At 36.2% G+C, this 14,329-nt stretch overlaps 1 protein-coding gene across 12 annotated transcripts in view; it reads right to left on the bottom strand.

Annotated features, from left to right (window-relative positions):
- The window catches only part of VPS8 (VPS8 subunit of CORVET complex), a 236,928-nt gene that overhangs the window by 33,135 nt on the left and 189,464 nt on the right, over positions 1-14,329 (bottom strand). For 5 of the 12 annotated variants that reach the window (XR_011503258.1, XR_011503257.1, XM_014846150.3 and 2 more), the window contains one exon: positions 1,639-1,692. The exons of 2 other annotated variants lie outside the window; for them this stretch is intronic. Coding sequence is in view for 6 of the 10 variants with exons in the window: in XM_014846150.3 (XP_014701636.2) it covers positions 1,639-1,692 (54 nt within the window). In the remaining 4 variants the exon portion in view is untranslated. Of the gene's footprint in view, positions 1-661; positions 743-1,638; positions 1,693-13,834; positions 14,048-14,329 lie in introns of those variants that run through there. 5 more of the 12 variants (XR_011503256.1, XM_014846148.3, XM_070509281.1 and 2 more) reach the window with 2 other exon arrangements.

Here is a 14,329-nt window from a genome sequence, read left to right on the forward strand (position 1 = left end):
TACAAGAGTCGTACTAAATTAGCTTAGTCATTTCAAAACAGGGCCTCTCCTCTATGCTCTTGCAGGATACCTTGTGCACCTTCCATGGCATGTATCAAGTTGTATGGTAATTGTCAGTTTACCTGTCTACCTTTCCCACTAAATGCTGAGGCCCTTGAGAACAAGGATTGTATTTTTCACCTTTGTAGTCCATTTCTTAGCTCAGTATAAAGAAATCCTTGCTGAATGGACAATAATCTACGAGTAGCATAATAAAGTGAAACGACATCTGGTTAGGAGCTGGGAGATTTGTGTTTTAATACTAGTTTCAATAACAACTGAGTACTTCCTATGTGTCAGTAATTTACTGGGTACTTAATAAGTGTCAAACACAGTGCTGGACACTTAAATAGCATCTCATTTAATCCTCAGGAGAATTCTGAGAGGTAGCATCATCATTTTACAGAGGAGGAAACAGAGAGGCTGACTCATTCAAGGTTACTCAGGTAAATAAGTAGAAGAGTCAATCTGTGAACCAAAGTCTAGTTGAATCCAAAGCACATGTTTATAACCTCTACTTAGAAGTGTGTCCCATAGCTAACATTTGAGAGCTTAGGAAAAAAAATTTCCCCGTGGATTCCAATGTCTTCATTTGTTTACTGAGTGAGACTAAATGACTTACGCCCTTTCCAGCTCCTCCTGTTACGGTGTGACGGTTCTGAGCAGCAACCATTATTGCCTCAGTCTTGCCTGCTTTTCCCGTCTTGACAAGAATGAAAGAGATTTTCATGTGAAGCATGTTATAGGGCTTTTCAGAGAACATATTTTGTTTTTACTCTTTTCTTTGAAAAAGTCTCAGAGGATTCTAAAGGCAGAGAAAAGGGACCCATTTCTGGCACACTGCTTTGAAGCTAGAACCTGCTGTTAGTCAACGGAGCCAGCAAGTTGTTATTTTTGTTCTATAGTCCTTTGCTGACATGAATGCTGGATGAAACTATAAAAAAAGGCAAGGAAAGAAAAGCTACATCCATGAACACTTCCAGCATCAGAGAAATAAAAATGGTAAAAGAAAACATAGCAAAAATGTCAATCTGTTTACCACGTTTTGACTGCACTATTGCAGCTGGATAACAAAAAGGATTTTAGTGGGTCTCTTGACATCATCTGAGGATCGCTCAGCTGAAAGACTCACTCCCTATCTGTGCCACAAAGTTTACAGTCAGGGAATGAAGTGGCAGGGGCAAGAGTTCTATCCCACAAGTGTTTATTGAGGACTTTCTTAGGTGATATGTGCTGAAATGTTAGTATCTCAGGCCAGTTTTCTTTAGGCATAGCTATCGGGAGGGAAATCACATTATTAAGAAAAACTATATAGCTTTCATCTGATACTAGGATGCCTGCCTGGTAGAGAGGATGGGAATTCTAGAAAAATGAAAGTTCCTAGTTGCCAGGAGACGGATGCTAGGCCCAAATCCACATTTGGCTTCTCTGGAAGAGCCAGGGAGTCTAGAGACACATCATTAAGGCACCCAATTAGAAATAACATTTGACAGTGTTAAGATGATTAAAAATCATTTTCATTTTGAGAAAATTGTTCAACACGGGAGAATAAACACACTGAAGGAGGAAGCTGGATTTTTGCTTTTAAAACGCACTCACCTTCTTAACAGCAGGATCACTTTTGGATGGATGACAGGATGGAGACATTTTTACCTGGGAAAAAAGGCAAACATTTTAATACCCTTTTGGTTATAGCCTAGTTTTATTTGACCCACATTCAAAATAATTCAACTAGAATTGGTGGAACTGAGATAAAACAGAGGAATGATAAATAGATTTTTTTTGTTAAGTCCCTTTGAAATTTTTCTGGAGATCAAAACGTCAGTAGTTGGCCAACATAAAAATATGATTGGGGTAAGAAAAGTGGAACAGATGGTCCAGGCTGGTTTTAACCAAATGGTGAGGAACCAAATAGACATAGATCTTTGTTGACAATGTTAATCAACTGACACAATACACAACAGTCAGCATTTCTTACAGGGGCCAACTCAAAGTATCCTTTGTGATATAATATCCCTTTTAAGCAAAACATGCACAAAAGAGTTTGATAATCATAGTGAAAGATTTATAAAAAGTATCAGCCCAAACTATAATAAAAGTATGTTTAGCTCAAGGAAGAGAAGATTGATGGTACAGGAATATCTTGAAATATTTGAAGGGTTAAGAGAGATTGCCAGATTAGTAAAAGAGCAAGACCCAACTACATGTTGCCTGCAAGAAACTTATTTTAAATATAAAGGCACAAATAGGTTAAAAGCAAAAGGATGAGAAAGATACACCATGATAGCACTTGATTTCAGAGCAAAGACTATTACCAGGGATAAAGAAGATCATTTCATAATAATAAAGGTGTCAATTCATCAGGAGGACATAACAATCCTAAAGGTCTATGCTTCTAATAACTTCTAAGTACATAAAACAAAAATTGATGGAACTGAAAGGAGAAATAGCTTTTATAGTCCGAGATTTCCATACCTTTCTCTCGATATATGAGAGAACAAGTAGACAAATAATTAAAAAGGATATAGAAGACTTACACTATGCAATCAACTAACTTGAGCGGGTGGACATTTACAGAAGACTTCACCCCAAAAAAGGGAATACATATTCTTTTCAAGTGCACATGGACCATTTACCAACACAGACTATTTTCTATCAAGAAAATGATTATCAATAAACTTAAAAGGATTCATGTCATACAAAGAAGGTTCTCTGATAAGAACAGAATTAGAAATCAATAACAGAAAGATCTCTGGAAAATTTCCCAAATATATAGAAACTTAGGATCAAGGAAGAAATTGAAAGGAAATTAGATCCTACAAGCACACAACCTACCAAGGCTGAATCATGAAGAAAGAGAAAATCTGAATAGGCCAAGAACTAGTAAGCAGGTTGAATTAGTAATCAAAAACCTCCCAACAAAGAAAAGCCTAGGACCAGATAGTTTCATCAGAGAATTCTACCAAACATTTAAAGAAAAATTAACACCAATCTTCAAATTCTTCCAAAAAACTGAAGAAGAGGGAACACTTCCAAACTCATTTTAGGAGGTCAGCATTATCCTGATAGCAAAGCCAGATAAGGATACTACAAGGAAAGAAAATTACAGACCAATGTCCCTGACGAACACAGATGGAAAGATCCTCAGCAAAATACTAGCAAACCAAATTCAACAGCACATTAAAAGGATCATACACTAAGAGCACGTGGGATTTATATCAAGGATGGTTCAACATTCACAAACCAATAAACAGGATACGCCACATTAACAGAATTAAGGAAAAAAACTACATGATCATGTTATTTGATGTGGAAAAATCTTTTCATGATAAAAACATTCAAACTAGGATTAGAAAGAAACTATTTCAATATAATAAAGGCCATATATAAAAAACCCACAGCAACACCATACTCTGCGGTGAAAGACTGAAAGCTTTTCCTCTAAGATCAGAAACAAGACAAGAATGACTGTCTTCACCACTTCTCTTCAACATAGTATTGGAAGTTCTAGCCAGAGAAATTAGGCAAGAAAAAGAAATAAAAGGCATTCAAACTGGAAAGGAAAAAGTAAAATTATCTCTGTTTGCAGATGATATGATCTCTCATGTAGAAAACTTTAAAGATTCTACAAAAATAACTGTTAGAACTAATGAACTAAGCAAAGTAGCAGGATACAAAATCAACACACAAAAATCAGTTGCATTTCTACACACTAAAAATGAACAATCCAAAAAGGAAACTAAGAAAATAATTCCATTTACCACAGCATCAAATAGAGCAACATTCTTAGGAATAAACTTGACCAAGGAAGCAAAAGACTTGTACACTGAAAACTATAAAACATTGCTGAAAGAAATTGAAGACAAAGATAAAAAGTAAAACATCCTGTGTTTCTGGATTAGAACACTTAATATGGTTAAGATGTCCATACTACCCAAAGCAATCTATAGATTCAATGCAATCCTTATCAAAATCCCAGTGGCATTTTCTGCAGAAATAGAAAAATCCATCCTAAAATTCATATGAAACCTCAAGGGACTGTGAGTAGCCAAATCAATCAAAAAAAGATCAAAATTGGAGGTCTCATACTTTCTAGTATCTAAACTTACTATAAAGCTACGATAATCAAAACAGTGTGCTATTGGCATAAAGACAAACATAGACAAATGGAAAAGAATACAGAGACAAGAAATAAATCCTCATATATATATCATACATACGGTCAAGTGATTTTTGACAAGGATTTCAAGACGATTCAATGTGGAAAGGGTAGTTTTTTCAACAAATAGTGCTGGGAAAACCGGATATCAATATACAAAAGAACAAAGTTGGACCTTTACCTTACACAATATACAAAAACTAACTCAAAATGGATCAAAGACCTAAAATCTAAGAGCTAAAACTACAAAACTCTTAGAAGAAAACATATGGGAAAAGTTTCATGACATTTAATTTAGCAATGATTTCTTGGATATGACACTAAAGTTATACAAGCAACAACAACAACAAAAAATAGACAAATTGGACTTCATCAAAATTAACAACTTTCGTACACCAAAGGATACTACAGATAGAGTAAAAAGGCAACTCACAGAATGGAAGAAAATATTTGCAAATGACATATCTAATAAGAGATTAATATCCAGTATATACAGAGAACTCTTAAAACTCAACAACAAAAAAATAAACCACCCACTTAAAAAATGAGCAAAGGACTTGAATAGACATTTCTTCAAAGATATACAGATGGCCAATAAGCACTCGAAAAGATGCTCAACATTATTAGTCATTCACAAAATGCAAATTAAAAACAATGAGACACACACCTATTAGAATAGCCAAAACTAAAAAGACCAGCTATACCAAGGATGTGGAGGAACTGGAACCCGTATATACTGCTGGTAGGAGAGCAAAATGGTACAACCACTTTGGAAAGCAGTGTGGCAGTTTCTTAAGATGATAAACATACATTTGCCATATGAGCCAGCCATTCCATTCCAAAGGTATTTACCCAAGAGAAATGAAAGTATATGTCTATACCAAGACTTGTACACAAATCTTCATAACAGTTTTATCTGTAATAGCAAGAAACTAGAAAGATCCAAATGTCTATCAACAGGTGAAATAATAAGCAAATTATGGTATATCCATAAAATGAAACACTACACAGAAGTAAGAGGAAATGAACTTTTGATACAACAAAATGGACGAATCTCAAATAATCATGTTGAATGAAAGCAGCAAGACCAAAAAAGTATACACACCTATGGTTCCATTTATCTAAAATTCTACAAAATGTAAATTTATTTATTGTGACAGAAAGCCAATCAGCAGTGTCCAGAGAGCAGAAGGGAGCAACTGAGTAAATTTTTGGTGGTGATGGGTACAGTCCGTATCTTGATTGTGGTGACAGATTGATGGATACAAATTCATACACTTTATATATGTACAATTTATTTTACATCAATTCTAACTCAATAAAGCATTTAAAGAAATGTGCAGGATGCAGCTAAAACAGTGCTTAGAGGAAGAGAGTTATAGCGTTTTACGCTATATTAGAAAATAAGAAAGGTTTAAAATGAAGGACCTAAGCTTCAAAGTTAAGAAGCTAGAAAAAGATCAAAGTAAAACCAAACTAAGTAGAAGGAAAGAAATAATGAGCAGAAATCAATGTAATAGAAATCAAATAAAATAATAGAGAAAATTAAAGACAAAAGTTGATTCTTTGAAAGTATCAATGAAATGGATAAACTGCTATTTAGATTGATCAAGTTAAAGAGAATATAAACCACCAACATCAGCATTGAAAGAGGATCTATTACTACATGCCACATTATCTGCAGACATTTAAAAGATGATAAGAGCCTATTACAAACAATTTTATGCCAATAAATTTGACAAATTAAATGAAAAGGGCACACTCCTTAAAAAACAACTTACAAAAATGGACCCAAGATGAAACAGAAAATATGAATAGCCCTGTATTTGTTAAAGAAATTGAATTTATCAAATCTTCCCACCAAGAAAACTCCAGGTCCACATGGTTTCAGTAGTGAATTCTGGCAAATGTTAAGTACACAGAAACTAACCATGAAATCAGAACATCAACTTATAAATTTACATGGAAGAATAAGGTCATTACAAGTAGTTCAATAGATACTAGATACAATCTCTCTAGAATGACACAAGAGGTCTAAGTACTGAGTAAGCAATAGGGCCCACGTTCTCCAGACTCTTACAGTTCTAACAGTCTAATCCTAAGAGCCTACAGTATAGATGATAAAGACACTGTGACATCAAGCTCTTCAAATAGGACCATACTGAGGCTTTTCTGTCTTTCCTCTCTGACTTTCAGAATAACTTTGGAAAACATACCTCAGCTCAGGGATCAAAACTCCCGGCTGTCCAGACTGTCTTTTCGTTTTCAGCAGGTCTGCAAAAATTAGACTTGACAGTCTTTGCTCTAGCATACCATGACATTAATACTCTGGAATTCACTCCAGACGTATGATGTAGTTTGCTAAATGTGATCCAATTTTAACTTCTGGTATGCTCGTTTTGAAAAGGGAGAAAATAGATTTTCAAAGCAAAGTAGATATTTAAGCTTAAAAAAAAAAAACGACCTCATGAAAGAACCTGCAGACTTTTTAAAACAAGCCAAGAACTAGATGTGGTGCTGGACAATTTATCTGAGAAAGCTGTTCTCTGGAGATTAAGTCAGAGAGTGTTTGAAGTGGCAAGAGAAATGCTTCAGCACCGCTCATAAAGGTCTTACTTTTCATTTAACAGGATTCCTTCTGGAAATGCCTCAGGCAATGCAGTTTAAGAGAGATACTTTAAATCCAGGTGTGCAGACACTAGATCTGGGGGTATGGATGGTATATTAAGCTATGGCCTTAGTAATGCTGAACTTTTGTGATCTTTGTTAATAAAATGATCCCTGATTTAGAGAAGCAATCTGATCCACACTTTAATAGCAACAGTAAGACCTTCCTTACCACCTTGCTTTTTTTTCTTTCAAACAAGCCTTGATTTTTCAGATTACAAAGGAATACATTTTCACTAATGGAAATTTAGAGAATACAAAAGAGCAAAACAAAGTAAATAAAAATCAGAATCTAACCACACAGCAATAACTACTAACATTTGGAATCACACTGTGTTGTGATCTTTCACGTTACTTGTTGAGAATGTTTATTTTACCACATCAATATTCTCCCACAATATGATTTTTCACGGCTAGTAAGCAGTACATTCATTGTACAGATAGACTGTCACTAATTTAATCAACTTTTGGGAGGCTATTGGGACATTTAGGATGTTTTCAATTTTTTTTATTATTAAAAAATAACATGTTGCCAATTTTTCTCCTGACTAGTAAGATGGATCCACAAACCCTTTTCCTATAATTCTGAAATCCAAAATGTTCTGAACCCAACAGGATTTCTTTTTAAAAACTTAGGCACCCAAAGTCATCTGACAGCAAAACCTGAAGGCCATTTACAGTCTTTATTTATCCCACGTAAGCATTTGATGTTGGGATAATGCCCTAACCCCACCGGGAATTTTACACAATATATGTGCCGTATTACCTTTCTTTTAGCACTTTGAAAATAACATTTTATCGTCTTCTGGCTTCCTTTTTTTTAATGAGAAGTCAGCCATCATTCTTGTTATTGTCTTGTCTTTGGTTGCTTTTAACCATTTCCTCTTTATCTTTGGTTTCAGCAGTTGGTCTACGACTATGATGTGTCTGAGTGTGGTTTTCTTTGTATTTGACCTGCTAGTGGTTTGCTGAGTTTTTTGGACATATGAGTTGGTGTGTTTTCACCAAATATGGGAAAATTTTAGACGTTGTTAGGTCACCCCCCGACCACTGGTCTCTCTCTCCTCACTATCTGGAACTCCACTGATATATATGCTGGACTTCTTGATACTGTTTCATAGGTCACTGAGAGCTTTCTTCACTTATTTTCAATCCTTTTAGTTTCTGTGCTTCAGTTATGATTATTTCTATTGAACTGTCTTCAAATTTACTGATAACACTTGTCTTGGTGTTAAAAACGCTATTGATATCTAATGAAATTTTAATTTTAGATGTTTGTTAGCTCTAGAATTTATACTTGGTTTCATTTTATAGTTTCTATTTATCTCCTGAGAGTTCCCCATGTGTTCAATAATTCTGTTGATGTTTTCCTCTGAATTGTTAACATATTTATAATTTCTATTTTAAAGCCCTTGACTGCCAATTCCAACATCTGGGTGATCCATAGGTCCGCTTCTATTGATGCTTTTTCTCTTGATTTCAGGTTACATTTTCCTTCTTCCTATTGACCCTATTTGGGCTTTGGCTTTACTAGAGAGATTTATTTTGCTCTTGCCCTTAGTCTTGGGGCAGCTATTAGTCCTAAAGTACAGTCCTTCTGCAGTTTCAATAAAAACCCAAGGTGTTTATCAATCCCTCTAACTTGGCACTCAAAACTCAACACTATGCAGCTGCTGAAATCTCTGCTCAGTTCTTTGGTCCTCCTGATGCTACCTTCTGCTCAGTTTCTTGGAGCTTTGTCTGAGTATGTGCAATTTAGAAACATATAAAAAGAATTTGGGGCTCCCTCCTCCCTGGTACCCTTCTTTCTGAGATTTCCCCCCTCATTTACAGCTAGCTGCTTTGGCAGTCTTGAACTTTGACCTCTGTTTCTTTATCCCACTAAGAACGCTACTGTCTGTTTAAGCTCTTTTCCCTCAGTACTCCAAGGAAAACTGGGAAGTGCCCTAAGGGAAAAGCTGGTTAAATGTAGAGTTCCCCTAATTTGCTTCCCTTCTTTCAAGGTTTGTGTTCCCTATAGTTTCTGCCTGCTTCTGGTTGCTCTCTAAATGCTGTTTTTTCAAATTCTGTCTAGAGCTTATAACTGCTATTGGCAGATGGGTTGTCCAGTACAGGCTCCTCTGCCATTACTGGAACTCTGATTACATTTCTTCAAATATTTTTTCTGTACTATCCCCACCTCTACTTCTTCCAGGGCTGCAATTACATGTATATTTTGCTACTTGAAGTTGTTCCATAGTTCAGTGATGCTTTATTCATTTCTTTTCAGTCTTTCCTGTGTTTGATTTGGGCTAGTTTCTATTACTCAAGTTTGCTAGACGTTTCTTCTGTGATGTCCATTATGCTGTTACTCCCATCCAGTGTGTTCTTCATCTCAGACACTGTAATTTTAATCTCTAGACATTCTATTGGCTCTTTATAACTTTCATATCTCTATTGAATGTGTTCAATCTTTCCCCTAGATTCTTGAACATAATACAATTATAATAACTGTTTTAATGTTTTTGTCTACTAACTTTATCATCTGTGCCATTTCTGAGTCTGTTTTAATGGACTGATTTTTTTTTAAAAGGCTATTTTCTTTATAGCAGTTTTAGGTTCACAGCAAAACTGAGATGAAGGTACAGAGATGTTGCATATATCACGTGCTCCCATGCATGCACAACCTCCACTATTATTAACATCTTCCACTAGTGTGGTCTATTTCTTACAATTGACGACATGTTACATTAACACATCATTACCACCCAAAGTCCATCATTTACATTAGGGTTCACTCTTGGCACTGCACATTCTGAGAGTGGACATATGTATAAAGACATATATCCACCATTGTAGTATCATACAGAGTACTTTCACTGCCCTAAAAATCCTGTGTTCTGTTTATTCATTCCCACTCCCAGCCCCTGGCAACCACTGATCTTTTTACTGTCTCCACAGTTTTGACTATTCCAGAAGTCACATAGCTGATTTTTTTCCTTCTTCTTTATGACTTGTATTTTCCTGCTTTCTTGCATGCCTAGTAATTTTTGATTAAATACCAGATATTATGAATTTAACCTTGTTGGGTTAGAGATTTTTGTAATCCTTAACATATTCTTAAGCTTTGTTCTTGGATGTGATTAAAATACTTGGAAATAATTTGATCTTGTTAGGTTTTACTTTTATTTTTTTGTGAGGAAGATTAGCCCTGAGCTAACATCTGTTACCAATCTTCCTCTTCTTGCTTAGGAAGATTGGCCCTGAACTAACATCTGTGCTCATCTTCCTCTATTTTGTATGTGGGAGGCTGCCACAGCATGGCCCAATGAGTGTCGTGTAGGTCTGAGCTTGGGATGTGAACCTGCAAACCCTGGGCCACTGAAGCAGAGTGTGCTAACTTAACCACTATACCACCAGGCTGGCCTCAGGTTTTGCTTTTTTAAGTTTTGTTATGTGGGATCAAAGCAGCAGTTAGTCTAGGGTTAACCTTTCCCCCAGAACTGAGGTCAAGACTGTATTTAGTACTCTCAGTGCTGCCCTGTGAATTATGAAGCTTTCCAGGCTGGCATTAATCCTGGCTCTATGTTAATGTGGGACAGTGCTCCACTAATCCTTTTGGGTGGTTCTTTTTCTGACCTTGAGTAGTGCCTTCACATACCTGAGTGGGTCATTAGTCAACTTAATACTCAAAGTTGCCTTCTGAGATCTTTGGGGCTCTCTCTCTCTCTGTGCAGCTCTATCCTGTCCAATACTCTGTCCTGTGAACTCTAGCCACGTTGCTTTCCCTGGACTCCCAGCTCCGTCTCCTCAACTCAAAGAGACTGATGAGCTCTGTCTTGGTTCCCCTTCCCCACATCATAGCTAGAAAACTTTCTCCAGACAGTAATTTGGGGGCAATCCTAGGGTTTACATAATATGTTTCTTGTCTCTCAGGGGTCACTCTCCTCCACTGCTTGAGGTCCAATGTCTTGAGAAGCATTGTTTTATTTATTTTGTCCATTTTCTCCCCCAGGACACTCCAAATGCATCCTGTCAGAAATGGAAGCACCTGTATTACCTTTCTAAAATAAAAAAAAATATGAATTCTGAAACATCTGGCCAAAGGGACTTGGAGAAGGGATTGTGGATTTGTACAAATATGCATTCCCGCTAGCAGTGCATAAAAGTGTCTGTCTCCTCACATTCTTATCAATGTAAATGCATACGTATTTTTTTGATGTATGCCAGTTTAGTATGTATTTAGAAAAATTTGCCAGTTTAATAAGTAAAAAAGGAAAAAGGTGTCATAAGCTGTTTTAACCTGCATTTCTTTGATCACTGGTAAAGTTGAACATTTTTTCCCATTTAATTGGACCACAGAATTTTTTTACGTCTGTTGCCCACATTTCCATCAAAGCTTTAGTTCTACGTAAAGACTGGAGACACTTTCTTGGTACTATTGTCATGTCTTGGTTTCTTGGACACAAGCTTTTTCTGGATCAAAGGGAACTGCACAAATTTACAGAACTTCAAGAATCTGACTGTTTAACTGCTCTGGCAAAAGAGGTGAACGCTGGGCTGGTAACAGACATGCAGGTGTCTATCCATTTTCCACAATCACAATCAATGGATCATGTCAGTCCCCTTGTTTTAAACCCCTCCTATTCTTACTTTAAGAATAAAAACTAAACTCTTTACCAGAGTCTTCCAGGCTACTCAGGATCTGCCCCTGCCTGCCTCTTCAACCTCATTCCTCGCCATGTTCCCCTTTAGTCATCATGTTCCAGCCACTGACCTTTTTTCAGTTCCTTGAACAAGTCATTCGCCCCTCAAGCTCCTTTGCGCCTGTTGTTTTCTCTTGCTTGGAATGTTGTTCCCATGGCTGGTAGCTTCTCACCCTTCAGATCTTAGCTTAAACACCATCTCTGCAGATAGATATCCCCGACCACACAGTCCAGAGGAGGTTCCCCTCATATTATTCTTCCCATAACAGTCTGTTCTCCCCTCACAGCACTTAGACACCTATCACAATTTGAAACTACATATTTGATACATTGTTTGTTTACTTAATTATTGTCTAGCTCTCTTACTAGATGGTAAGCTATATGACGCTGGGAACTATTTTTTTTGTTCACTAATGTCTACTTAGTACCAAGAATAGTGTTTGGTCCAACGTAGACATACATTAAATATTGGGTGAAGTAACGAATCACTTAATACCAGAGTGTTATAACAAGATACTGAAAAATGGACAAAAGTCTCCTCAAAAAGATTCATTTATATTGGGATCATTTATCATCTCTCTGCACTTCTGAGATGTATTAATATTCATTTAATTTGTAAGTTTAATTTAGAAGATATTCTTCTGAGAAATGCTGCTGTCATCAAAAAGTGAAATCTCATTTTTTAGCATTTAGTTTGAATCTAACATATTTATACTAGGGATCTAATACTCTTTAAAAATGGACAAATGAAAATGCGCATTAATACCAGTGTTCCTGTTTCATTAAACAGCATGTAAACCAAATCTCCAATTTATAGTGGGAATCCAAAATAAATAAGCAATGTACAATGGTTAACAAAAAATTATGACGAGTGCACATAAATAAATGTCATTTACTGAATAATTTCTTGGAAGTTGTAAATACTTCCCTCTGACATTATTTATGAATTTACCCCCAAAGACAGAACATTTTCTTAGACAACTCTAAAAACCAAGAAATAAAACCAACTCCAAGTACCAAGGAAAATATCAGCTTATTTCACTTAATTCTCTCCTTGTGATTATTAAAGAATGAATAGGCAGCTGTATGTTTATTTCCAGTCCCCTTCTTCCTCAGATATTTACCTCTTATTGAAAAAACAAAAAATCTGACATTTGACCTACGAACCTGGCTCTCTACTGAAAAAGGATGATTCATTCAAATCAGAAAAGATATTGAGCACTACATCATAAAACTTTCTGATGAGTCTCTAAATGCTCTTGTTTTTTGAAGTTTTAAAAGGAATAACAACTTGAATGTTTCTATTACATTACTTATTACCAGCTATCAAGAATTCTAAGCACTGTTAATAATATTGTTAAAACTAATATCTAGTAAATCTTCAATTACGTTTCTTTGAATTTATATCATGTTGCCCAATGAGCAACAATTATTATTTTTAAAATGAATAGCAAGTTAATTTCTTCTAATGCTAATCAGTACCAACGAAGATGACTACTTACTACCATAAATTCAATAAAGCAAAGATGAAACAAATTATTATATTATATTGGAATAATATTCGTTGAGAAAATATAATAGAATGATGAGTACTTCAATTGAAATTAGGTTCTCCAATGTATTTCATCTGTGAGTAATATGTAAAGCAAAACAGAGAATCAGACAGACTCGCAAGGTCTAGTCTGTGGACCTAAACATTCTAGATTGAGCTGTTGTAAGCCTGAGAGAGGGAGAGGAGATAAGAAAAGAAAGAAATTTGAGTCATTTTTCCTGCTTATAAAGAATGAAAGTGCTTATTCCAGAGGAAAGCAGACTTCCTGAGGGAATAACTCCCATCACGTCTGTGCAAACCTGTTGGGAGGTAACCACTACGTCAGAGTTATTGGTTATATATATTGGCCAATTGTGAAAAACAGAAATGAGATAAGGAGCAACAAGAAGAAAGACTTTATCCAACAAAACCACAGTTTTGAGGACAACTGTTGTATCCTGTTGAGTTGGAGTCAGAAATTGAAGAAGTAAAAGTGAATCATCACAGGTCTCGGAAAAGAATGAAACAAAAAGCTATTTGATAGAAGGATCATGTTAGAAAGGCAGTGGGAAGCTTCAAATGCATTCCGTACCTTCTGGGGTAGACAGCAGCAGGTAGAAGCTAACTGGCTGTCCCAGCTTGATTTCAGAGTCACTGGGGCCCTCACCTCTGTTACCCTCCGTACACTGGCTAGGAACTTAATAACCAGGGCCAATGGATTTTCGAAGGAAATTAAGAGAGCAAAGTAGAACTTTTGTGAAATGAAGTTTAATAAAAGCCATCACAGGGGCCAGCCCCATGGCTGAGTGGTTAAGTTCACGTGCTCCTCTTCGGCAGCCTGGGTTTTTGCAGGTTTGGATCCCGGGCGCAGACATGGCACTGCTCATCTAGTCATACTGAGGCAGCATCCCACATAGCACAACCAGAGGCACTCACAACTAGAATATACAGCTATGTACCGGGGGGCTTTGGGGAGGAGAAGAAGGGGGAAAAAAAAAAAGAAGATTGGCAACAGATGTTAGCTCAGGTACCAACCTTAAAAAAAAAAAAGCCATCATATACAGAATTAGTATTTTCATTCTAAATTTTCTTATAATTAAAAATGTGAGTGGCTCATGCATGGTAAGAAATCTTAATTAGCACAGCCAATGTGGTATGAACGTAATTGAAAAATCAGTTTTACCAGGTTTCAATAAGCCAGAATGCTAAAATGGGGGTGATGATGATCCTACAAATTTCAGTTCAAAT

Source organism: Equus asinus, chromosome 5 (assembly GCF_041296235.1).
Source record: "Equus asinus isolate D_3611 breed Donkey chromosome 5, EquAss-T2T_v2, whole genome shotgun sequence".
Lineage (NCBI taxonomy): Eukaryota > Metazoa > Chordata > Mammalia > Perissodactyla > Equidae > Equus > Equus asinus.